The sequence below is a fragment of the Corapipo altera genome, unplaced genomic scaffold (assembly GCF_003945725.1).
Source record: "Corapipo altera isolate COAL_440 unplaced genomic scaffold, ASM394572v1 316, whole genome shotgun sequence".
Lineage (NCBI taxonomy): Eukaryota > Metazoa > Chordata > Aves > Passeriformes > Pipridae > Corapipo > Corapipo altera.
In genome coordinates, this window is record NW_020884974.1 from 962,230 (window position 1) to 989,624 (window position 27,395).

Here is a 27,395-nt window from a genome sequence, read left to right on the forward strand (position 1 = left end):
ATACCTCTGGATTTGGGCAACTTCCCAGAGAAAAACTGGAGGCTTCTCCAGGGTGGCAGCCACAGAACCTGCTCCATGCCCTCATCGAGGCTGCCAGTGAAGCCGTGGGAGTTCCAGTGTGACTCCCAAAAGAATCCCAGCAATTCAGAAAGGAGCACCAGTTCAGCACAGCTTGACCAGAATATTTACATTTTATTAAATCTTTACAATCAGCAGTTATAATCAAGTACACAATTATGTACACGGATTATATACATTTTAGCCCAGACTTTTACATCACAGTACATAGTTGCCCTTAGAAATATTGTATACACATATCACCAGAGAGTAAAACCCAACAACAGTGTTACAGCACCTGTTATTAGACATCTTTCATAAGAAAATATACGGCTGTAAATTGGGCTGGCTAAAAAAACGAAACCGAAATCTTATAAAATCTGAACATACAATATTTCATTCACAGAATGGTTTGTTTTCTATATTCTGACTGATGCCTGTTGCATAAGATGTCCTGTTTCCAACCTCTCAACACGCCCTTACTGGTGCCTGTTCAGGTACACTGGCAGGAGGAGGAGAACCAAAGCTGGGCTCATTCTGAAACTTCATTAAGAAACAATAAATGTAAACAATTAAGATTCCTTTAAGATCAAATAAGAAATTAATTGGCTGATCTGAATTACATGGCATGGAATAAGTGCTAGTTTCAGCTGTGATTCCTGAATTCTTCAGTGTTCAATCCCATACAAATAAATGTATAATGCTGTACACAAGGAAGGGCAGTTACTGACTAATGTACGAGCAACATTCCTTACGAAGGGAGCAGCCTTCCAAGAATTTGGGAAGAACACTCGCTCCCTTCTCCAAAAGGTTTTTTTTTTTTTTTTTTGATAAATACATTCTTTTTGCTTTTTAAGATGACAGTAACAGAAAACTGACTTATTTCCAGGCTGATATGAACAGGTTAAACTAAAGGCTATGTCCTCATAAGGAAATACAAAGTGAAAATAACCTGAATAAAACTCTTCCCCAATTTAATCCTCTTTCCCAAAAGGTCAACCTTCCCTGATTCAGTTCTGTAAACAAAGCTATGGCTCTCATGATGGTTTCAAAGGGAAAGCAGAACTAACTGAAACAAGAAAAACACCAACCCAAAAGGAAGGAGGCAACAGTTATCTGAGGTAGGCCACCACCAAAACGCTGTGTCAAATCCACCTGGAGTTCTGGGATCACTGGAAATCCCTTACAAGGTAACGTCTGCTGCTTTAGCAATAGGTGCAGAGAAAGCAGTTAAATAAAAAGGAGCTGGTGATGGCAAGGGAAGTTAATGTTTTCATAAAATTTGACATCTACACCTAAATCTGCAAGTAAAAAAAGAAAAGCTTGAGCTGCTGTATTGACAGAGTAACGACCAGAGGCCTCTGAGATATAAAAATAACTATTGTCACCAGAAGAGCTACAAGAATGAAGATGATGTCCATGTCAAAGAGCACGGGAACAGAAATGCTCCTTTGTGGCACTGAGCACTGACAGATCAAAGGAATTATCCGAGGGAAAACGTTTGATCTGCACCCTGATGGGTTTGGTCCTGGTCAGGTCCCTTCAAGCCCGGGCACTTCCAGGGCTCCAGGGAACCAAGGACACTTACAAGGCTCCCATGGTCAAATGCTTCACATGAAGAAACTCGTGTAACTAAAAGCATAAATAAAAACATTCCCAACTGAAACCCCCAGCTGCTTCAAGCCCTGCTCTCCAGTCCAAACCTCCAGCTATTTGTGCAAAGGAATTAGAACTACATTTAAAATTTCAAAGGACACTTTTTCACTCCTCTTCCTCAGCTCCCTCCTACCCTAGAGACGTGAAGTTATGGATGATCCCTGGATGGACTGCCATGCTCTCAGAAGGTGCCTGTGCATTGTGAGACTCTTGAAAGCAAGTGTGGCTTGGATACATGGATACAACATTGCCTGGGATTGCTCTGCTCACTGTACAGGAGTATAAATACATACAGTATGGCTGTGCTAATTAACAGTTGCATATTCAGCACATATAATTTCACCAGCTAAATCAAAGGTGCAGTTCAGAGTGGGGCTTTCTTTTTTGTTTATTCCATCGTAACCACGAATGTAACCCTTCATTTTTAGCCTGGTGCAGCATATAGGCAGTGTTCATTTAGTCTTTTATATAAAACAATTCCTTAAACCACAATTCACTAAAAGCAGTTTATATAAATCAAGTTAATTCGTTTTTGGCAGTTTCTTTGGACACAGTCAAAATGTCTCTACGTTGTTTAAACTTCCCCATTTTTATTTAAATAGTTTTTCACAATGGGGATAACAAATTAGGACTCACACTTACCTGTAACAAACTCCAGAGCCCAGAGTAACATCCCTGGGCTCTGAACTATCGACCCAACAGCCCAAATTGTTGCACTTCCCTACTGGCACTGGCCTCCCTGCCTTAAATATCACACATACAGAAGCTGCATATAAAAAGAACGACAACAAAGTCAAGCTGTTAGAAGTCAAACTTGTAGAAAAAGGATTTGTTACAGCTGATGTAGCTCTGTGTCCTCTCCATTTCAATTCTGTATCTCAGGGCAGACTGGAGTCTTTCAACCTGGGAGGCCAAAGGAAATACCTGGGACTCAACATCTGCCTTGTCCACTTTACCTCAGCCTCGAGCATGACCTTCCCTCACCTTTTCTTGGTGGGCCCCACGGCTGGCTCAGTGTCCCTGGTGGAACCTGCTCACACAGTGCCTTTGGTTTGGATGGGGGCAGGAGGGAAAACTCCCACGGCATCGTGGAATGGGGTGATGAGCAACACTGCTGGGTCTGATATGTCAGGACAAAACCAAACTGCTCCCAGCTGTGCCTTAAAGACACGACAACTGGGAACAATTTCCCCTGCTGCTGTTGCCCAGGATTCCAGCTGGGGAGGGTCCAGCAGGACACCGGGGGAGCTCCCAGTGCCGCCGTCGATAACCGGTGCTGGTTTGTCACCCCACCGTGCTCAGCTTCTGCTTCCCAGGGCCCAGGGGAGCGTGTCCTCCCGGAGCCTGGAACGCAGGAATCGGGCTCCTTCCCTGCCTGGGCTCCAGCCCCAGCCGTGGGGCCACACAAAGGCTTGGATTGCACGTTCCCATTTTGAACCAGGAGGAATTAAAAGATACGAAGCGCGTGCGGGGTCTCTGTGGTGTTCCCCAGGGGACACCTGGCTGCTCATCACAATACTGAATATGTTTGCTTGGATATCAGGGCCTCACTCCTACCCAAAGAGGTCTCCATTTGTTTATTAACAAATAAGTTACTATTACAAGTCATAGCTCATCCTTTTCCATCATTTCAAATGCTTCTATATCTTCATTCCAGTCTGCTAATATGGATTCCATAGGTGTGACTTTATTATCCCAGTTAACTTTGGAATTTGACTCTGTCTCAGTCTGTTGTTCCTGAGGCTGGTTATCCCCTGATGTACATGCTGGCTCTGGAGCACCGGCCTCCTCGGTCCCAGGGACGTAGGAATCCTGATGTGAAATGGGAACACTGGCACTGTCTGCATTAGCAGGAGATAAAGAACCAGGGTCAGCAACATCTGAGCTCTCTCCTCCTTCCTCGGGCTCCTCACTGGCTGCACCAACATCCTGAGATCCTGAAGCAGCTTCCTCTGCATTCTGTTTATGTGAATCGTTTTCAGTTAATTTCTGGTCCATATTCTCCATTTCCAAGTCTTTGAGAGGGAAGAAAAAAAAAAAAGAAAAAAAGAGTTAAAACAACCGTAGGAATGCAGCATTTTATTATGTATTTCAAAAAAGCAAGGTCACTTCCCTTGGCCTTATTTCTTCAAGAAAGTGCAGACTTTCCAGTGATATGAAAATTTAATGTTACTAAGGACCATATTTTTACAAAGAGAGGGTAGGGAAGACTTTTAAACACATTTTAAATGATGGCAAACAATGCAGTGAGGCTTGTTTTGGTTCCTCAGATGTCAGAAGTGACCTGTGGGTCAGTGCTAGTTACCCTCCTTCAGTCTTAGCAAATACCCACTGCGTGCACTGAACTGTAATACTGGATTTTAAAGCACTCCCAGATCCACCAGGATCCCACATCTGAGCAAGGGACAGCTGGACAGTTTTATAAGTTTACTGAACTGCGATTTTAAGAGAGCCAAGGGCTGAGCCTCCCCCATCACACCCCCACTCAAACTACCAGCACATGTCCCCAGTCCCAGTCCAGCTCTCCAACAGCTGCCCAGTTTAACCATGATGCAGATTTCTCTGGAGTTTGATCGTTATGGCCAGAATACAGGACACTGATATTTCAGGACCTGTAGGGAATTTAACTGCACATGCCAGTTTTGACATGGGATACTTACTGCTATCAATAATGTAGTTTGGAATCATTTTACCTTTAAAGATTGTTGCTGGGATTCCAAAGGGAAGCACGAGGAGGGGGGAGGGGGGGGAAGAAGCAGATATGGATTACAAATTCTCAAAGGCAGAGCTATCTTATTTTGAGCATTTTGTTAGAGCACTTAAGCACAGTTACAAACAGAAGGGATTTGTAAGCTAGGAAGAAACAACACTAGATTAGAGCACATCACCTTTGCAAGGGCGCACAAGATAAATGCTGTCACTGATTTTTCTAGAGAAACTTTTCTTACTTACTCTGCTTGGACACAGCAGTCCTATGAGGAAGGCTTACAAGAGGAAAATCTGGAATTTTCTGCCCTATTCAAACATTTCAACTGGGAATGTATTAGCTTGCAATTTTCTTGTATTACACAAGAAAACCCAGGAAACATCTGAGGTCAGCAGCCTCATGTCTCATGATAACCACTTCTCCTTAGACAGGCAAAATAGTTCTAACACTTGTCTCTCTCCTTTTGGGTACCAGGAATGTCACTGGGGAGTTTGGTAAGGGAGGGGCATTGTCAATGTAGGGCACTGGAAACACTTAGACTGTTCCTGATGCTACTTCAAAGCACATGATGACAAAAAGGGCTCAAAAGGAATCCAAAAGCTTGTATTTTTCTCATTAGTCAAAGTGACATTTAACTTAGGAACAGCATTTCTGGATGTTAACTTGTAGGGGGAAAGGGCAAGGATACATCTCAGATAAGGGCTTTCCTAATAAAGAACTCATTCCAATGTCACACAAAACTATAGCACCTTTGGGCAGCAGCACAAATTATTATTGTACATTTTGCACTGTGCCACAGCACAGATGGAAACTGCATTTACAGAAATGCCCTCCAACCTTACCTCTGTCTTTTGCTTTATCAGACAGGAGCACCTCCACAGCCTCATACTCCCGGATTGCATCCAGGATGATGTTTCCTTCCTTGTTGAAGAGGAAGAGCATGGGAATTGTGATATCGTCTGTATTCTTCCCATCCCCAGCCATTTGGAAGAGAGGAGCTGTGTCACTGCTGCTGCCCTCATTGTCATCTAGGCAGGGCACACAAAAGGAAAGGCAAACTTCCTGTTAGATCAAACTGCAGCTCTGAGCTTTGGCACACTGGGAGCTGCTTTCCCTGCCCAGAGAGTCCCAGGCACAACATTCACTGGGAAAAGCAAAACCCCAACTTGGGTACTTGTTTTCCTTCCTGATTTTCACTTGTATCCCCATTTTTCCTCAGCAGTTAGTACTGACAGCACTCTGTGATCCTTAAAATAGCAACTTTTAATCTGCAGAGACAGTGACAATCCCCCATCCCAGTTTGTTTTGCTGCACTTTCTGCACAGAGCCAAACCCAAAACGTCTCTTCATCCTCTGAAAGCACAGCTTCTGTGCTGGCATCTCAGCCTAACAGCTTGTCAGCTTTCCTGCATCTTCAGATCTGTACAGTTAGGTTAAACTCACACAAATGAAGAACTTAGAATTTTATTTACCAATAACAATGCCTCCTATGGCTCCAGCTTTCTGAATGTTTCGTGCTTTTTCAGCAAACATACATTGGCCTCTCTGCATCAGAGCAATTTTCTCTTTCACTGCCTCAGGATTAGTGATCTCTGAGCATCCATTATATGGCTTAATGGTTGCAACAAATCCTCTTGTCTGTTTGGAAAAAAAAAACAAAAATAAAGAGAGAATTAAAGCAGCAGGTTCAAGCTTGTAAAAGATTCCTACGTATTTTTGTTTCTTCACTTAATCTAATGCATTTAGTGTTGTCTTCTGTCAGGGCAGGCAATCTGTACCCTGAAACTGGAGTTCTGAGAACCAAAGAATGCCTAGCTGAAAACCCAATTCTCATATTCAGAGTATTTTGCCTACACTGGTGAACTGTTGTCTCTGGAAGTTTTTCTTCTGTGAACTGCTAGTCTGGAAAACTCCTCTTTGGGGTTGCAAATTGCCCAACTGAAGCCATGGGGGTTTCCTACTGCTTCCAAAAGGGAACATTGCTTCTGTGGTATTTTCTTCTTCCTTTTAGAAAAGCTTGCATAAGAACAGCTTACTTTAGCTCTAAAAGGGCTTCTGCAACTCATGGCTGACATGGGAGGAAAACCTTCCCTTAAATCAACATCTCTTTAGCCATGCCATGCTGCAGGTCGGATAAATTTGTTTCAAAAATCATCCTGTGTATGTGTTTTAAATCCTAAACCATGGCTGATGACTCAGAAGCAGAGCACAGTGATAAGCCACTCATCTAAATGACTGTCACTGCTGGGCCCTGTCATTTTAACAACTGTAATTAATTGATCCCCCTCCACCTGGCTGCCCCGAAATACTGCCAGGACAGTAAAATTAAGGCTTTTGCAATAAGGAAAGGAAGAGAAAGCGAGGGACAGATCTCACACACACACCCCTGCTTTGTGTTTGGATAAGTCCATCCCAAATTGTGCTGGCCCAGCAGTCAAGACCACCCTGCCAAAGAAGGGATGGGAAACAATCTGAACAGCACGAGGAGGGAGCTGCTGCTCTTTTTGCTGCTGACTGGAGAGTTCAATCATCTCCTGCATGAACCGTAAGCCATCCTCAGCATCCAGGGAACTTGCTGCCTGCAGAGAAAAGAACCAATAATCACTTTTATCTTAAATGTTTGAGAAACTCGGGGGAAAAGAAATGCAAGTTATGTTTGCTACAAAGATTTTCAAATACAGAGCGGATGCTTGTTGCCACTCATTCATCGTTTCAAATCAGGTTTTTTAGGACCTGAACTGCCCAGAAGACTGAAAATATACAAATACACAGACCTCCTAAGGAAATGGAAATATCTCACACTGAAAGCAGTGTTTTCAGATAAGATGCTGTGAGCTACATCACTTTAACATGAACACCCTCCATCTCATTTAATGCAAGATTAGTTAAAAGTCTTGCTGAGGTAAAATATTAACAAGCATCAGCCTGCTAAGTATAGCTGCATTTCCAGCTCATGTGCCTCCTTCCAGTCTGGCTGTCCCTCCTCAAGCTCCATGTGTCAAATATCATTGCTAGCAGGATTTTGCTGAAATTTCTGGAAAAAGAATATACCCTGTCAGGCCTTACTTGCACTGCATGCTGCACTAATTGCACCCGTCCATCTTTCAGATGGATCAAACTGACTCCCATCTTCTTCAGTATCTCCAAGTGCTCAGGATTACTGGCCATGAAATCTCTGGCTCTCAACGGTGGTTTTGGTCCACTTCCCAAACTTTCTTCTCTGCCAAAAGATATTAGAGATCAAAGCTTTAAAAACTGGGTTACTCTTGAAACAGAACTCTCACATTATCCCCACCAGCACAAGGTTAGAATTCTTTGCAGTAACACTGAGTACAAGCTTCAGTAGAATGCAACTTCTCACTTTTGAAAGAAGTTGTCAATATTATCAGTAATTTTATAGTGCAAAACACCCCCCAACACTGATAACAAAACTTGCTCTTATTTCTAATTAGTCTGCATTATTGTAAGACTGACTAAAACCAGTTTCCCTCACGCAGTTGCTACTCAGTGTTACTCATGAAGTACAAAAACAAAAGAGGTGGTTAGAAAGAAACTTCCTCGGTTTTAACACTGTCCTAAATCCCTCAGAACAGGTGTAGTTATATATGGCAGCATGATTTGCTTACTACAAAGAAGAGTTGCAGAACTGTTCAAGAGACTACAGAAGTTAATTTTAGAAAATCAGAGATGTGTACTTCCTGTAATACTCCAAGTGGGAATTTGTAGCCCAGGTATGTGGCTCATTAAGCTCCTTTTGCTCAGAAAGACTTGCTAATTCCTGCTGGAAATGAACTGAGTCTTGCTGATGGTGCCACAGAAACCACGATTGATTTTTCCTGTAACTAGGAATCCACTCCCAGAGGACTGCAAGCTCGAGCAGTACATCCAGTACACCTCATATTTCTCCTTCCATGCCCAACAGATCCTATTCCACTCACTCCTGTGCTAAAAACAAAGACAGAAAATGTTCATCTTACGCTCTGGAAATACCCCTGGGACAGCTCTTATCCACCACGTTTTTCAGAGGTTCACGAATGCTCTGAGCAAACATCGGGTCATTCGGGAAAAGAATCTGGGTGTTGGGACAGGTCCAGTCAAAGTTGCTGTCGTCCAGCTCCGTGTACTCTGTGGTCTAAAATGAGAGATACACATTAATAAAACACAGGTTACATTTTCATATCAAGCAAATGAACAGATAAACCTCATTACAGTGATCTGTGTGCTCAGGACACGCAGCAGCTGAGTGCAAGAAAGGGGAATCAGGGATAGATAAATACGACACTGATTCTGATTTGTAATTTAATAAATTTATACACAGTTTCCAGGGGTTTTTTTTGCAGAAACAGCTAATCCTCTACTGGCAGACACTACTTCTCAAGCCTGGTCATGACCCTGCACTTTTCTGTGCTGGACAACTAAAGGGAGTAGTTACGGTGTCATTTATTATTGCCTTTCCACCAAGTGACCAGCTGCAGGCCTTGGGTCACTCCTGCTTTGTGTTACCAAAATTCCCACAGTTTTTCCTATGAACAAAAGATTCTCCTCCTCAGGAGCCACACAGGCTTGCAAGTCTGAATCTATATATAATTCAAAGAATTTCTATTTTTAGGAAAGCTGACAGAGTTAACATTTGCACAAATTGCTGGTTTGTAACACGTGAAACCATGTGGAAAGTGGCTGGTGGTTTGGAGCCATATTTAGCCTGTCCTTAGCTTTGCAACTAACTTGTTAGATAACCAGCAAGTTCATTTTCTCACCTGTAAAAATTAATATAGTATTTATCTATTTGAAAAAAACCAAACCACCCCTCCTCTTTGCAATTAAAAATCAAGTATTTAAAGGCTCCCTAAAACCCAAGACCTAAAGGGCTACTAGTTCACAGGAATAGTAAGACATGACCTTTCCTGTTTATGAGAACAAATACAAACAGGATGTTGGGTTCATGCTACAAAGTATCTCACATGCAGTTTGTCTTCATAGCAGTGTGTTTATGTTAAAAATAATTTACACATTCCATTCATTCACATAAAATCCCATAAGAGTAACACACCCAACATCACAGCCTTTTACCCATTTGATACCATTTTCAATGGATTTTTTGCCTTGTATTATGCCCATTAACAAGTTTGACTTAAAGAGCTTAAGAAAACTGTATTTGAGCAATTTACCTTCTTTATTGGCCTTATATTAACATCTGTGGTTCTCAAGAGAATGACCTAAGTTAGGCCAGCCTTGACAGCTGTGGGAATCCTGCCTGTCTCAAAAGTATCTAATTCTTATATTGGGAACAAATGTCATACAAAATGCTCCTTCAGAAAACTTCTGGCATAGTGTAAAAAACAGCCTCCGTTTGCAAAACTCCAAGAAAAAAGGAAATAAAAAAATTCTCAGGGAAAGAACATTTCAGAGGGGGTGTGGGAGGGATCTCCACCATCAAGGAACATTAAAAAGCAACCCCATGACCCATTAAATACATTAAACATATTACCAATGTTAGAAATTAACATCAAGTAATTAAACATCTGTCACTGTCTAATGCTAGAGTGCATAAAACAGGGTGATTTCTCCTCAGCTGTAAAGATTTCTCCAGGACACAACATAGGCTTTTCCTCTGAGCCAGGCACTACTGTAAAACTCTTAGTAAAGGTTAAAAATAGAGGCACAAATAAGGGAATTTATGTCCTTGATGCCTCAGACACTCCACTTCCTCATGCATTTCTTCTGCTTGCCACTAGTACTGTTGCCTTAAAGATAAATTATGTCACCTTATTGACCACAAAACCATAAAAGATGAGTATTTATGATGCTTCATGGCACAGTTGTATTGCTACAGGTTATTTTGGAAGGTTAAGTAATTTATAAACCCATAAGCAGCCTCACATTTACGCCATAGATGCCTATTATGTGGATTAAAACAATGAAATATACCAAAAATTATAGCTGTACCTTGACAAAATAACTTTGAAGCTGTCTCACAAAACCTTTCAAAATATGCCAAGGGTTCATGCAGTAGAACAGACAACAAAAACTTGGGCATGTTATTGGAGATATATGGAGATAAAAACATTCTAGTGTGTTATTTTCTAATTCAGAGAGGTGGGGAATTATTTTCTTGTTAAATCTTGCTACTATTACAATTTCTCAAGGTTCAGCAGTGCGGAATCCAGTCATGGAAACATTGTTCACACTCCTGTGACTGGCACCGTTAATATGATGAAATACTGCATATTAAATGTGTTGGAACTGGTGCACTGCTTCAAATTATGACTGAAAAATGAAGGAACTGATTCAAAGCACGACAAACTGATTTAGATTTGAGGTGTTACATACTGTGTTTTTTTTGGAGATGGTTTGGTTTGTAGTGGAGAGCCAAAGTGGCAATAGATGAGCTTCTGTAGTGAAGATATAATCCTCAATGTCAAAAATCATGTCTTCCTTGTCAGCAAACAGCAGGTACAGGTATTTAAACATCTCAGCCAGAAAGAACGAGTCCATTCTATGGGAAAAAAAAAAGTGGATGTCCTTTAGGGAAATCTGCTTTGTTCTAAAACATCAGTAAAATAAATACTCCTATTACTCCAACTCTGAAGACTTCATGACTGTTATTGCTGAGCATAATTCTATTAGAATTCCTTCCACTTGGAAGAAACTGTTTGGAGGGCAATGATTCAGCATGTTCAGTACAAAACAGAATTACAGAAAAAAACAAATAAATCTCCTTACAAACATAAAGATTAGAAGTATATTTTGTTTGAAGGTAATTCACCTATTGCTCTGAGACAAATGAACTATTGTTAAACTATTCTTATGGAACAAACTATAAAACTATTGAAACAGTTTACAGACTAAGACAAATGGGTTATTTAAGACTTGACTATCAAACTGAAGACAGACAGCTACACAAAATTCAATTAATTCAATTATATAAACAGGGCAATTTGATTTTTTTCGGTATCTTTATACGAAGAAAAGAATGGTGAATACTTTTACCTGTCTTCATGACTTCCCGTGCGGACATCCTTCATTGCAGCAAACCCACAAGGAACTCTGGCATACTTGTTCAAGTTTTCAATGAGGGTTTTTCCTACTTCTAGATAGTAAGGGTCTCCTGTAGCCTGTAAAAGAAAAACAAACAAAAACCAAAACTAAGCACAGAGGTGCACTTACTGTACAATCAGCACTTTCTTCTCTGTGAAGTACAAAGGACTTTTGCTCTTAGTCTCTAAGATCTCTTCAAAAGAGACCAGTAACACCTAAGTATCTTTTAAAAATGGTTCTTTGTCGCTTAAGTTTTCTTTCTAATGCTAGAGATGTAAAACAAAACTCCTAGAACAGTTGTTGATAATCAGCAATTTCATCCTGGTTACCTACAGAACTGGCTCCAGGAGGTCAAATAAGATGGAGATGTGCTACTCAATTTTGGATTGAAATAAAAGAGCAACAAAATTCTAGGTGCTGGAAAATGTGACCAAAAGTCTGAGGATTGAACGTGATTGTACCTTATACAAGAAGTAAGTGCTTTCAGCAAATTCAGGCCTTAGAGGATGCTGAGCCCAGTGAACTCTGAAGTCTGTTGTGAATGCCTGAGGATGAGAAAGGACAGACAGAAATAAATGCAAGAATGAAAAAACCAAACATGGGTTTATTCTGAATTTAACATTAACTGTACAACCAGCCAAGCTTTGATAAATACCATTTTTGCAAACATTCCCACCACCTGATATCCAGTGCATTAAAGTGTCATTGCAAACTGACAGATGGTTAAACAGCTGTCCCTAAATTAATGACACAGACTAGAAGTCAGGTATCTAAAAATCTCCTGGTCTGTGTATTCACTCTTAATATGCATTGGGAAAAGCCACTTCTGTCATACATTTACTACTTCATACAAAGGTTTAATCTTTTCTAAAGGGGATGGTCTATTGGCTTAAATACAACTAAGTGACCTTTCAAAGGTTTCTTCATAAGTATAAAACACCAAAAAAAAAACCCAGAAAACCCACAAGGAGTCGAATCATACCATTTTAAAAGCACTCAAAAAAAAAAAAAAAAAGAATCATTCCAATGCTTAGAGAGCATTCTTTGGTCTCAATAACCACATTAGGTGAATGTGATGTTAATTAAAATGTTCTCTAGCAGAAATAAGCTTACTCCAGAGGAAAGTCAAAATTAAACTTGGAGTCAGAAGCCTTCTCACACATTCTGGGTCATCACAGCTTAAAGACACACATTTCAGCAGGTAAGCAAGCTTTTCTGGGCAGAATTCACTTGCTCAAAGACTTGCAGCATCTGCAGTATGTCTGTGTACTGACTTTCAAGGACATTATGCAAAATTTCAGAATGTTCTCTCAGAACAATTCAGTCTTTGGGTTCCCTCCTTGGTTTAATACAGACGATCTTTAGCATTAACACCATTATATTGCTAAGCAGTTACTACTAAATGTGATTATACAAGTTTTGCATAATGAAATGAGCCAAGGTCAATTTTGAAAGACTGAAATATAAAGTCTAAGCAATTGTTAATAGCAGCAGCTTCCCATTATTGTGGAAAAATATTTCATATCCAGAACACAGCTGTCACATATGCAGACCTGCAAATCACATCAGAATGCTGTGGAAATGAGCCTTTCATTTTAATAACACATATATCTACTGGTTGTATATGAGTACTATATATGAGACTGCTCAAATTGAGGTAAAAATCAGTCTACACAATCAAAAACCCACCACCTTACCTCTGGAAGAAAGTTATGCTTTTTTATAACCTGATAAAGCATCTCATGAGTTTCAATTGCAGGTCTAATATCGCCCTTCAACACCTAAAATGAAATAATAAAGTTAACACTAATTCACCAAGCATAGCAATAATATTCAAAGTTAAGCACACTCACTATGTTCATGTAAAGCTACAGATCAGTTACATACTGCAATTATTACTCCCTTTCAGTGTAAGCCACAAATACTCCAAATTAGTGAACTCATTAAGATACTGACTACGTAGAACAAAGATCTCTGTCATTTACAGAGACCTGGGGTGGAAATGTGATTTAGTTTGTTTTAAAGATATAAATGGCATACAAACTAGAAAATTTGTCACTAGATTACTAAAAAGGCAGATGGAGTGTTTTCATGAGGAGAAGGAAGCAAATTACATGGACTTTTCTTGATAGTCAACATGGCCAGAAAAGCATCATAGCAATGAAGTGACAGGAACGAGTACAGAAATCATGGAATCACAGAGTGGTTTGGGTTGGAAGGGACCTTAAAGCCCATCCAGTGCCTTCCCCTGCCCTGGGCAGGGACACCTTCCACCAGCCCAGGTTGCTCCAAGCCCCGTCCAACCTGGCCTTGGACACTTGCAGGGATCCTCACCCAGTATTTCTGAAAATCAAATTACTAAGCTTGACCTGAATGTTATATATCCAGTCCAGTTAATAATTTACTTGTTATTAAAACCATCTGCTCCTGGGTTTTAAACCTTACCTGCAAACCAGGGAAGAAAGCCAGCAAAGAATCCATCCAGGTGCGAGCATTTAGCATGGGTTTATGAATATGAACATCAAGAAGAAGAGGTGGTTGGCTGATGTATCTCATTATGGCATCGTAGTGCTGCCAAACAGCAGGAAAAACGAGTTTGTGTTACCAATACCATTCCAAAATCAGACAGAGCTCACCAGATTGGCATTTTATTTCGGTGGAAGAACCAGGACTACATTCCCAATCATTACTACATTTGGCAATGCCAGGAGGTTCTAGTTTTGCAAACTAAAAATAAGTAAATACTGAAAATCTCCACACGGAAAACTTATCACATTTTCCAAGTCATGTACATACACAAAAGTATATTCAGCAGCCATGTGATAAACAAAGAACTATCACAGTTAAGACACATTTGTTTGGGCTAATTTTTTAAGCACACACTGAAAAAGGCTGAAACTGCTTTCTCTGAACAAGAGAATTCAAAAACAAATGCATCTCAGGAGGAAAAGGAGGTAAAAAAATCCCAACAAAGCAGCTGGACTTGATGGCTCAGAAGTTTAAAACCCACTAGCTCATGTGCCACCTTCCTGACTCCCAATCCTGTACTCCCCAAGGAAAATGCCTTTTTGGTTTTCTGGAGGTGCAACCATGAGCACATGAGTCAAACTGAAAGGAAACACTTAACAGATGTCACTCAAGGAAATATAATGGGGGCTGCACATTAGGAACGTGAAATAATCACTGCACCTAAAGTGTTACAACAGGCCTTTAGCCACTGAATTACTCCAATTTTAATGTAAAATCATGCTGTATGATACAAAATCATTTTACCATCTAAAATGTTTTTAATAAATGTCACTATTTTCAAAAGAAATAATACTCTTATGAAGGAATAGAGATGCTGACAGCTGCATAGTAATCATATAAATTTAGTAATCCAAGTGTGGTTTTCAGCCTGTAAGCATACTTAAATGTGTCCTGGGCCTGAGGATCTGCAGTGCAAAGCAAGATCCAGGCTTTGATTTTCAGATGTGTTCTGCTGCTCCAGGACAGAAGCTGTACCCTGGTTTGTAACAAGAGGCCCTTACATTGTTTTACAGAAACATTTCCAGCATTACACTCTCCAAGGTGATCTTGAAATACAGCTTCTCCTGTACTGGAAGCATGGAGAAAGGTCTAGAAGATTCTGGGGTTAGAATAACTGCTCAGGTGACAGCTAATCATCCAAGATTAGCAAAAACCCTCAGTAAAAAGAGCTGGCACTAAACACAGCACAAGTCACAGAAATTCTGCTAAAGATCTCTTCACAGGCTGCTCAGGCCAACAGCTGACAACACAATTCCTCTTAAATCTGTCTTACAGAAGGCACAAACCTGAGCAAGGTGTTAACTTACCGTGTTAAACCTTTCCAGGAAACTGTCATCTCCCAGCAAGACATAGGCTTTTAATAAATATTCATAATAGGAATCTATTCCTGCTCCCACTCCACTATCTAGAAACAGGAGGAAATGAAAAGGTGGGTTTACTTTAAGTAGACACATGGGTGTTTTCCATATTTTTCCATTTTGATTTCAAAGGCTTTTCCAGTAAAAGGAAAAGCCTTCTATCACTAGAATTAAGGTCCAGATGGATGCAGAGACATTACACTGTGTGTCAAAGCAAAAGGCTTTGCAATGCCAGTGCACATAAGAATAGGGAGAACATGCACTGAAGCCAGTTGTTTCACTTTCCTCAGAGGAAATCACTTCTACACTCCTATTTATATTTTTCCTATTTATTTATAGCAAAATCTCTGAAAGTTTATCCCAAGGTATTCCCCTCTCAGTATTAAAGTGAATCAGGGAGCACTTTGCAATGAATAAAACTGTCTCTACCAAAAAGCCCTTTCAGAGCAAAGCCAGGCTTTGGTGTAGCAGGTTTATGCAGCACTGAAATGATGTAATGCTTTTCTGTAGTCTAGATAAGGGTGTTGGGGCTGTGTCAGGAGTTTTTCCCTGCTCCACACCCCCGATCCTGAGCCAGGACATCACCCACCTTTTCGGACCCAGTCTCCAGTGTGAATGTTGATAGTGACACCCACTAAGTTGCTGCTGCGCTGCCTCTTCTCCCAGATAAAATCAAGAGCTTTCCGGGCATATTCCTGCAACAAAAGCCAAAAAAAAAGGAAATTAGAGAGACACAGATAATAAAGACTGTTATTCTTTTGTCTACTGAAATTCAGATGCGAGGAAGGAATAAGATGTTTCATATCCAGCAATTATAAATTGCAGTATTACACACACTTTAATAGTACAATATTCAGCCCACATTTTATACAGTTATTCAGTGGCTGATCAGCAAGATTGGTGCTTGGCTCCACAAGTGTTTGCCAATACACAAGTCAAACACCCTTCTGCATGGGTTTCCTATTCTAAAATAATGATGGGATAGTGCAACCTAATTAAAGTATTTCAAGAAATGTATCATCCTTAGAAACAAAATCCCTGTGTTCTTTCGGGCACCTCAAGGTGGAGCAGCAGCCCCTGTTCACTAATATCCTAGTTATACACATTCTTTACATGCCCCAAATTAACTTGAATTTAACATCTACTCAACTAAGATGACTTCAAACAGCAAACACATGCATGGGATTTTCAGGGGCCCAGCTTTGCTTCCACTGGGTTCCACGACAGGAAATGAAATACCAGGCACCTCATGAAAGATTGAAAAAAAAATCTCATCTGGAAAAGAGCTTGCCTTTTTTTTTAATCAGATGGAGGTTGTATCAGATACCTGCAAGTATTTTCATTTACCTTTCTGATAAGGTGTATTTCTGATAATACACCTTTAGGTAGGTCTTGCACATGTTCAGTGACTCTACACAACTGTGGGGTTTATTTATTTTAAAGTGCATTTTAAGGACCAAGCACCTCACTTTTCTTCTTACTAGTCCGGATGTCTTTACCCCAAAAGCTATGGAAGCACTACCCTTATGCTGTTCTTCAGTACATTTATCTCATTTACTGTTGCATTACTGTAACTGCTTTCAACCAAAATTATTTCCCGTGATTTAAAAAATAATTAAAACAATCAAACCTTAGAACAGAGTCCACAAACACAACAAATCTGCATACATACAATTTTTTTGTGCAGAACAGCTAAGAGACACACCCATTTCATGAACTCAAAATTACAGAAATGTAACAGAGCACTAATTAACACCTAATCCAAAAAATAAGATATCATGGAAAGCAAACCTCAAATATAGATGTTCCTGTGAATCTGCTTAAAGCTGCAAACTCAAGGATCAAGGTACCAGCACAAGCTGTACAGGTATCAGTTTCTGTTCCTGTTCGTGCTTCTGGATGTCTTACACCAAATTTTAAGTTAACCTAGAGAAAAGTAGAGATTATCATCTTTGTATTTACTCTTGTAACTCTTATTTTCACTCGTGTGATTGTACAACAATCTACAGCTTCTTCTAAAGACAGGAGAAAAAAAAAACCACACAGCCCTCTTCAGTTTTGCTTTGCTTTTACCACCTACTGTCAACTCAAATGCACAGAATATTTTCCAGAAGCATCCAAAACACTCAACCCTCCCAAATAAGGACCTGTTGCCTGGCTCAGGAAACACTGTAATAACACAATACACCCTGAAAACCTAATTCTAGCAACTAATATTTACCAGCAAATCAGGAACTCAGAACGTTACAAGTGCTCTTGGGAATCAATCTTTGTCAACATTTCACTATTCCTGGCTCCAGAGAACACCTGTAATTTCTCAGCTTTTGATTTTCTGTCCACTTAACAAATACAAAAATGATTTGGAAACAGAGATAAAACCAGAACAACAGAAGTAATCCTGCATGACAGAAAGCAGAGAACTTACCCTTGGGTAAGGGAGACCACTAGTGGTGTTGAAGGCAGGTAGAAGCTTGTAGCCCAGCTCCTTTGCCATGTGCAGGAGTTCACCGTTGTACCACTGCATATATTCACCTTTTTCTTTCAGCATAATTGCCACTGAATGCCCACCTAGGAGACCTCTGAACACAAGAAAAATTATCCCCACCTCAAAAGGGATGTTCATCTGAATGGCAGTGCAAAGATCTCTACCATTTAGATGTGCACAACTGTGCTATATTCACACAGCCCTAGTTTTCAGATTGCTGATGCAATTCCCTTCATAATCAAGGTTAACTGCAGTTATTTTGGAAGCCATTCTTACTGTTTATCAGTCCTGAACTGCAGAGGAATCGCTGATTCAGCAATATTTGCCAGGAATAAAAACCAACAGCTCTAAAACTGCATATAATAACTAAAAATTACATGCTGTGATCCTGCACTGAGCACCAGAGGTCCCTTCCACTCTGAAATAATCCACTACCCCGAGTACTGGAATCTGCTAAATCAAGTGTTCAGAGTCATTTGTTAGCCTGTTTCCAACAAGAAAAAACACTGCTACCTCAGCAAGCACAGTGTTTTGAAATGAGAAAGCTGTTGCTGCAGGGTCAGTTTGATCCAGTGCCACCGCAGCGAGTCCTGCCTCGCATTTTAAACCCTCTCAGGCAAACTCCTTAAATGATGTGGAACAGCACAGGAACCTATCTCTGAAGGACATTTACCTAAAGCCCACCTTTTAAAGAGTTTTGAAAACGAAAGTTACTCACCCAAGGACTCTTATGTTGGTTTCAAAGACAGACACAACGATGTCATTATCTAAATTAACATCCGTTATTACTTTTTTTACAGCCTCTTCAAACTCTTTGGTTTTATTTAACACCTGGAATACAAAGGGAGGCAAGTGTTAAGTTCCAACATAGCTAATACAGTCACAGGCTATTTAAGTACAGTATATTTAAGTGCACATAAAGTCATCCATGAAATATGTACATAAAATTTAAAACCATACATTAATCAGTGGTATTAAGGGGTGTCCCCCAATAACTCTGCATGTTGCTTTAGGCTATAAAATGGGAAGCATTTTTATAGACTTCTTTGTTAAGTTAAAGCCCCAAAAAAGCAAGAGAAGAAAGTATCAATGACATTTGAAGGAACTGTTGTAGTTTTCTTTTACAACGAACTCCAAACATGGCCCTCACAGCACTTGAAAGTTCTTACAAGCGACAGTCACTTCAAACAGAGAGCCAGAGATCAATGAGCAAGAAAAGGAAATCCAAAAATAAGTCTGAGCATCAGAAGACAACCTTTTTGTTTTATCAAAGTTTATCAACAGATTAAACTTACCACAAGAGTGTCCAAGGTATCAATCAAGGTCAGCGAAAACCTACGAAAGGAAATTTAAAACAGATTTACTACAGACCTGTATGAGCAGAAATCAAGTCATTTTTAATAGTAACTGATACCATGGAAGAAACTAAAAATTCTCACAGACCACTGGGTGCCAAAAAATTAGTTGTACACAATATGTTTAATAGGAAAACACTCTTCTAAGTTTCTTCTCTTTGTTAGTGACCAGAGTAACTCACTGAAAGAAGCTGTGATCACAAATACCTTCATTTACTGCAAAGCTTTCTAACTTCTTGCAAGAAAATTTCATTTTCATTCATAGTCTCAAATCAAATCTAGTAAGAAACTGAAGAAAGTGGTTTAAAGTCTTCTTCCAACTTCTGTTTTACTTTGTTTTTCAAAAACAGGAAGAATGTTGAGAGTCAAACTAAAAGAACGTTGAGATCCAAGCTAAATTTCTCCTACCAGCAGCTGTTCCAAAAGTAACAAGTGGCAGGTTCAAAATAAAGAATTACTTTATTGTCTTTAAAATAAAGAACTACTTTAGCAGTGCCCAAGACCAGGCTGGACAGGGCTTGGAGCAACCTGGGCTAGTGGAAGGTGTCCCTGCCCATGGCAGGGGGTGGAATGGGATGAACTTTAAGGTCTCTTCCAACCCAAACCATTTAGGATTCTATAATTATTCCATAAAAAGAGAACATCAAGTCAGATCCACATGGTTTCAAACAGGAATATCACAATAAGATCCCTAGATTTTCCCCAGGGCTGTTCTGGTGCATCCCAAGCTGAGTGGGCCTTTCCCCTACCCCAGTAATTATATGTATAATTGTATCTCAAATACATCTCATTCCAGCAATTGCTCTATGCTAATGTTAAAAAACACACACCACACATACAATTTACAGAACATGATGGTGTTAAGACTGAGAACTTTGGAATCAGTTAAAACTGCCAATTAAAGAGTAAGCACCAAGAATTTAAGTAGGGTGTCCAGTGTTCGAGACCCTGTAGGCAACACATGACTACTAAAATCCTAATTAAGTGCTGCTACATTACAATTTTCTTTAATTTGTAAAGACATAAGGGCATTCTGTGAGTGCTGTTCTACAAGAAGCAGTGTCTCTGTTAGGCTAAGAACAACTGCCTAACAGAGACACAGCTTTTTGTATGGAAAAGGAGGGAAATTGTGCCTTCCACAGCTCTAAAGCTGGTGTGCAAGTACCCTCCTGAGCTCTGCAGGGGGACAGAGCTGACCCAGCTGCCTCACCCTGGCACCTGTGACTGCAAGGGCTTGGAGAGAACATGACTCATGAGGCAGCTGGCAAGAAAAAGGATTAGATAAGAAATCTGGTCATTAATAACAGAACTAATTATAAGGTACAGAATAAAGCATGTATACAGGAAAATGATAAATAAATAGACTAGTCACTGCATCTAAGGGCCTGAAAGGGATTTTTACTCAAATGATAGCATGTTATCGTGTAAAAAAAGGTCATCAGGACTAAAAATACATTTTCTTGACAATTCTTTTCCATCAGTCGTATCTCTCAATACCTCCAAAACAGCAGGTTTATACAGAAATTTCTAGACTAAGGAACTTTTGTACATAACAAAAATAACCAAAATAACATGCTCAATATTACTGAGACAATTAGAAGTAGTATTTAAGACAAGGACTTCAGCTGTGATTAACCCTATTCTGCTTAGGGACACTGAGCAGTGATATCAATAAATAAAAGCAGCAGCTATTTGTAATTAAGGATTTCCTCCACAAACTGCACACACACAAAGGAATCAATTAGAACACACTGAGACTAAGTCAACTCTTTGATTGTTCAACTCTTTGATTGTTCCATTTAACATGGAGGAAAAGTTCTCACATCTACATTTTTCTGGCCAAAGGATCAGTACTTTCTATTCTAAGCTACCTTAAAAGACAGAACATGAAGTATGCTCATGTCTGAAATAATGTTTTGTGCTTTGGCAAAGGCCTCAGGGTACCACACACATGATAATCATTTGACTATTTGTTTTCAGAGAACTTTCAACTTAAAAGAAAGGTATTTTAAATAGCATTCACAAGGGCAGCATCATGGATAAAGTTTATTTTTCAGCTGATCATTAACCCTTATGACCTCTAATATTAATAACATTCATGTCAGCTCACATTTGGAAGGCTTTCCTATGGAAAACACTTGGAAAATGGTTAAAAAAAGTGATTATAGAATCTGCTGAGCTGGAAGGGGCCCATTCAGATCATCAAGTCCAACTCCTATCCCTGTGTTGGACACTCCAAGAAATTCTCTTTGGATCTCATTCACTGGTCAATTCTCATGTCACATCATTTGACTTCACGGGAGGAAATAATCCAAGTATTTCTTACAAGTGCAAGTTTCTGGACATGCCAACTGAACAAACAAGTTTTATGGGCTGCAAGTTGTACTTAGATTAGATGTTCACAGGAGCCAGTAAGCATTTCAAACACTAACTTTCCCAAGGCATCATCCACGTCCCCTCGACTCGGTTCCTGACCCCGGACTCGACCGCGACACGTTAAAGGCATGAGTTCATCAGCGGGATACGCGTGTTCCTGTGGGGAACAAAACAAGGCAAGGAGTTACACTGCTCACAGCCAGCACAGCAACTCTGGTAAGGGATCTTACTTATGCTGTATCTCACAAAAACTGCACGGCAGTCACAGAGCCTTCGAGGTGGGAAGGGACCTCTGGAGCTGATCTTGTCCAACTCCTCTACTCAAGCCTGGCCACCCAGACCCGCTTGCCCAGGACTGTGTCCAAACAACTTCTGAGCATCTCCAAGGAAGGAGATTCCTTTGGGCTCCCTGTGCCAGCCCCTGGTCCCCTTCACAGAGAAGAAGCATTTCCTCCTCTGTTTCAGTTTGTGCCCACTTCCCCTGAGCACCACTGAGAAGAGCCTGGCTCTGTCACCTTGACAGATTCCTTCTTAACCCTGGAAGGTCCTAGAGCCTTCTCTTCCCCAGGCTGAACAGCCCCAGCTCTCTCAGCTTTTCCTTACAGGAAAGTTGCTCCAGCCTCTTCATCCTCCCAGCCCTGCAGTGGACTCTGCTCACTGTGCCCATGTCTCTCCCATCCTGGAAGCCCAAACTCCAGGTGTGGCCTCCCCAGTGTGAGCAGAGGGGCAGGATCACCTCCCTGACCTGCCGGCAACATTTTCCCAAGGCAGCCCAGGATTCCAGGAGCTGCCTTTGCCGGCTCATGGTCAGCCTGGTGTCCACCAGGACCCCCAGGTTCTTCTCTGCTGGGTGGCTGGAAATGATTAAACTGGGAACAGACCAACAGGACCTGTTTTCTCTCTAAGCTCCCAGAGAAGTCTGGAACAACTAATGCCACATCCAGGAGAAAAAATAAGAGTAGTTAATTGTGTGCTTTCTGCAATGAGGCACATGTGACATTTCCTATGACGTTACCACCTCAAAGATGAGTTTAAAACCTAAAACTAATGCAGGCATTATCAAGTGGCTGGTATTTCAGGGAGGATTTTGTGGGAATCAGACTTAAAACGCACTTTGGAAACACTTCCCAATGAACGTAAAGTGGCCAACGGTGACAACCAGTGAGAGAACACAGAAGTAAAAACAACAAACCAGTAAATTACTACATAAGGTATAAAAAAAAAATAACATTCACCAAAAAAAAAAGCTTGAAAAACCTGAGCCTTTTTCAAATAGAACTGACACCAATATAACAAATACAAAACTGACGTTAATAAAGATGAATCTTAAAGATATCTAATTCCAACAAACACACATGAAATCGCCTCTCCATTACAAGCTCAGTGCAAACAATCTGGGATGGAGCTTCTCTCTCGACTTCATCAGGGAACTGGCTGCTCTACTGTGCTCTCCAGTTTGAATTTTAGTGGACAACTAACATGTGGCAGGACAAAAAACTCCAATTACTGCACTGAAACTGCAAATAAACACATTCAAAGTATTTCCAAATATATGGTACAAAAATAACCTATATTCAAACATGAAATAAAGGAAGAAAAAAGGAACATTTCTCTATAAATAAACAGCTCTTACAGCAACTCCTTTTGAAACTGATGGTTTGTTTCCCTGTATATCACCCTCCTGAATGTTTTGGTCTGGTTTTTTCAACTACAAAAACCAGAATCTAGATCATTTTAACACTGCTCAGATGTTTCTGAATATCCTGCAAAGTATTCAGCAAAACAGATTAAAGAAGTACACGACAAAAGCAAAGTCAGAACTTCTTAAATTATGTAGAGAGGAGTTATAAAAATTCTGGAGAAAATGGACTTTTAGTTTTGCAAGATCATAAGGAACTGGAAGCATTTTAAAAAATAAAAATTCACTTATTCCCTGCATAGATCAGGAAAGGCTTCTGGATCAAATGGTTTCCCAACTTGTCCCTGGCCTCAAATAACTGACATTTTCACATGTTCTTTCTGACAGCCAAGAAGAAAAAAACATCCTGATTATTACAAATATTGTTGAAGGACTGGGAAAAAAAAAACCCAGCAGCTTTTTACTCAAAGCTTCTTTTAATAACTTTAAAAAAGGGAGTTTCCTTTGCAAGCAAACATGAATTTTCAGTCTTCTAAACACATGTCTGAAATTCATATTAATAGAAACAGAAAATCAAAACTTTTCAGCTGGCTCTTTCAAAAGCACCTGCAAAAGTACTTAATTCTCTTGCTGTCAAGAGTCAGGTCTGACACCCTAATCTTTTCTTCAGCTTTAAACAAACAAGCCACATTTCTCTGTTTGTTTTGTGCTCCAGTATACGTGGCAAGTCCACATTCTTTTGGCTCCAAAGTTTCCAGGATAGCTGAAGCTGTTCCTCTCTTTCAACCCGAATTTTCTTGCTAAAGATTTAGCAAGAACCTTATGAGCTGCCTGTTTATCACTCAGTGAACAGCAGGAGCACAGATCCTTGTAGTATTTTAAGCAATCCTGCCAAATGCACGACTTTTTCCTTGGGGAAACCCAAGCCAAGTGTTTTTTCATGGAATCAGGTCCCAGGTAACCAGTTCCAAACCATCCTCAAAAAGCCTGATGTTTGGTTAAACTGCTAGAGGTGGCAAAAGTAGAGAGCTGATGATACAAAGAGAAACTACATCCCTTCTACCCATTCCAGGGCCCTGGACCTCTCACCTGCTGTATAAACTTGTAATTCCCAAGTTTTTCAGCTGGTATTACATATCAAAGTGCTAAACCACGACACAGAAACTGGGACACGTGGCAAGATGCTGCCAGGAGACAGCAGTTTGTGCTGCAGGAACTGGTGCAACCTGAGGGGTTTCTGCAACACCCCCAAAGAATGTGCAAGACTGTCAATGGAAGGTCAGTAAAAATGCATCTTTTATATTTATCTGAGTCACACCTGCAGTTTCTCCTCAGAAATGTGTTACTTAGAGTATAATGGACTATTGCTTGAGGCAAGGCCACTCTCAGTAACTCTTTATTCTTTAGCAGATCTAAACCAAGCTGACTCTATTTCAAGGTGGGTTAGAATGGCTCACAGATCTAGAACACAGGGACACCTGCACAGAAAATCACAAGTCACAGCAAAAGAAACCATAGTGAGCATGACTTATGGTCATATGACACTCACATCCTCAGCAGAGCCTGGAATGCCTGCATATGACACCACATCCCCTTTCTGGGGTTTGTAAAAGGGTCACCAAACTGCACCTGACACGTCTGACCGATCAAGAAATATCACACGACATTTTCACCTACAAAGTAAGTGAGACCAGACAGTTCTCCACAATCAGTTCTTCTTGAGCTTCCTTTTCCTACCAGTTTTAGGAGTCTGGAATTTCAAACCAAACACTTTGGTAAAGATGAGAACTGCTGGAAACATAAGATAAAGTGGTTTGGGAAAGATCCGAGATCTTCCCAAGAGATCAGAGCAGAGATTAGGAGAGTTACCACAGGCAATTCTGAGTTACCCCTCCAAAAGCCACCATAACCCTCCTGACACGGCTCTTCCTGAAAGTAACATCTGTTCATGTCTTTTTAAAGGCTGTACAGGTGCTGTTATTTATTTTAGCTTTGTTTTCACCCCTCCCTCCCGGATACTTCTCTAGAATGTCATGTACTGCAGGCTGATTTCTCTCCCAGGTCAGCAACAACTCCTCTGACAAACATCAAACAAGTATTTTACTCACCATATAATTGCTATATGCATGATCAAACATTTCAAGCACTTGATTTCTAAAAAAGAAAAAACCAAAAGTGTTAGTGGTCTGTCTCCCAACAGCCTTTAATGCACCATCTTAGATGTATCACACTTTAATATCTGTCTGAATATCAGTAACAGGTCCTTTACAAACACACTCTACTCAAGTAAATGAGATACAGAATAGTCATTTTTCCTAATTTAACTACTTTTGGTCACTGTGGAAAGCCTCTTTCTTCACCTAACATGAAATTAAATATTTGGGCAAGCAAATACTAAAGAAAACTCTTGTAGTTGCATTTATCTTACCAGTCTGAAAAGCAGTCAAGGTGAGAAATGCTACTATATACAAAAAAAAAAATCCAAAAAGCCCATTGTTTTTTTGAGAGACAGCTTTACTTCCAGTCACTCCTAACTGTTTTACTCAGGAGCCCTGCAAGCAGAAGAGGATGCTAATTCTACCATCAACATAATTCACAATCTCTGCTGATAAGACTGAACATAAACGAGCCAAGAACACCACAGTTATACTGCAAATATCCAATTTAGTTCAATGACTTGGAAATTTGAGAAGTAGCTTTAATTCATTGAGTGCATCAAGTCATCAAAAGAGCAGAAGATGGTGCTTTTTCCAGATACTTCACAGGATCTGGGATCTGCAGCAGCAGACAAAGCCCCAGATGAACTAAGCACACAAAACTGCTTAAAATTTACATTTACTGGGCATTTTCTGGGACTGACATGACCCTGTCATTAAATAAATACACAGATTACTTTATGTAGAAGTGACCCCAAATACAAACCATGGCAGGACACGACCTGCACATCCCTGAGGCATCAGATGATGTTTTAAGTGCAAGACATTAATGCAAAAACTTTAAAACCCAGCAGGGGAAGGAATTAAAACTCCTTGTTGTAGCCACACGAGCAAAAAACACAAAAAGATCATTCACAAAAAATGCCCTGAGAACACAAAGTGGGAAACTCCAGTAACTGTAAACACCAGAGCTAAATATCAACTGATATCTGATGTTTGGACTTGAGGGTCTTGGAGGCCTTTTCCAACTTGAGGGATTCCATGATTAACAGCCAGGAGAGGATCCAGAGTGCTTCTCCAGCAGATTTTTTGCATCACTATTCTGTACCACTGACCAGAGGATGATGAAACTGCCCCAGTAACATAACAAGATCGAGATATGCTCGATTACAAACCTCTTTTACAGAAATCCCACTCGATGCTGGGAAATATATTTCCAGCTTGCCATAACCTTTACCCCTCAGCCAAAAAGTACACCAAGAGAGAATCAGGTTCTGACGTGTACCTGCACAGTTTAGCTCACACACAGGAACTCGGCAGGAACATGGATAAACATTTACCTTTTTTACGACTCCCGCACTCTCACGGAGGCAGGGCCATAATCAAACCAACCGAGAGCGGAGCTGGAGTTACCTTTGATCGCTTTTACCCCTAATTCCACGGAACCGCCGGCTGAGCCCTCCTGGACGAGGTGCCAAGCGTTGCGAGCTGCGGGTTCCCGGAGCACATGGAGTGACCCCCGAGCAGCCACGGGGATGGGGCTGAGCCGGGAGCCCGGCGGGTCCGGCACACCAGCCGCGGGGCCGGCGGGGCCGGTGCCAGCGTGTCCCGGAGCTTGGGGACAGGGGACACGTTCCCGGGGCTCCGCGCCCGCCCCAGCCCCGGGGGCGGCTCAGACCCGCTGCCCGCCGTCCCTCCCCGTGTCCCGTCCCGCCGCTCACCCCAGCCGGCGCTTCTCCTCCCTGCTCATAGCCCCGGCGCCCGGGGCGGCCGCCAGCACGGAGGAGGCGGAGAGCAGGCCCAGGGCCAGGAGCCTCCAGGGCCGCCTGCAGCGGGCGGCGCGCTCCCCGGCGCGGCAGGGCGGCGGTGCGCTGGGGGCCATGGGGGCCGTGTGGCGGCGGTGCCGCTACTGCCGCTGCCGCTCCCGGTCCCGTTCCCGGCCCATGGCGCTGCCGCCGCTCCCGCGGGGCCCGGCCCGGCCCTGCCCGGCCCCTGCGCGCGCCCCGGGGGCGTAGCCAAGGAAACCGCCTCGCGCCGCC

General features: G+C 41.2%; 1 protein-coding gene across 4 annotated transcripts; it reads right to left on the reverse strand.

The window, feature by feature from the left end:
* Positions 1 to 172: 172 nt before the first annotated feature.
* On the reverse strand, positions 173 to 27,282 carry EDEM3 (ER degradation enhancing alpha-mannosidase like protein 3). 4 transcript variants are annotated; one of them, XM_027665286.1, is made up of 21 exons: positions 27,078 to 27,282; positions 25,309 to 25,354; positions 21,618 to 21,718; positions 19,126 to 19,165; positions 18,549 to 18,661; positions 17,771 to 17,924; positions 17,137 to 17,271; positions 15,935 to 16,040; positions 15,295 to 15,392; positions 13,904 to 14,029; positions 13,156 to 13,239; positions 11,920 to 12,003; positions 11,411 to 11,535; positions 10,751 to 10,916; positions 8,398 to 8,552; positions 7,487 to 7,640; positions 6,805 to 6,999; positions 5,893 to 6,058; positions 5,263 to 5,448; positions 4,374 to 4,421; positions 173 to 3,728 (listed from the first exon to the last, which is right to left on the reverse strand). In XM_027665286.1, the coding sequence occupies exons 1-21, from the start codon at positions 27,236 to 27,238 to the stop codon at positions 3,319 to 3,321; spliced, it is 2,853 nt and encodes a 950-aa protein (XP_027521087.1). In that variant the 5' UTR covers positions 27,239 to 27,282; the 3' UTR covers positions 173 to 3,318. The 4 variants fall into 4 exon arrangements, with proteins under 4 accessions (XP_027521087.1, XP_027521089.1, XP_027521088.1 ...); XM_027665288.1 differs by lacking the exon at positions 27,078 to 27,282 and adding an exon at positions 26,697 to 26,722; XM_027665287.1 differs by lacking the exon at positions 4,374 to 4,421 and having other exon boundaries at positions 27,078 to 27,275.
* Positions 27,283 to 27,395: the final 113 nt, after the last annotated feature.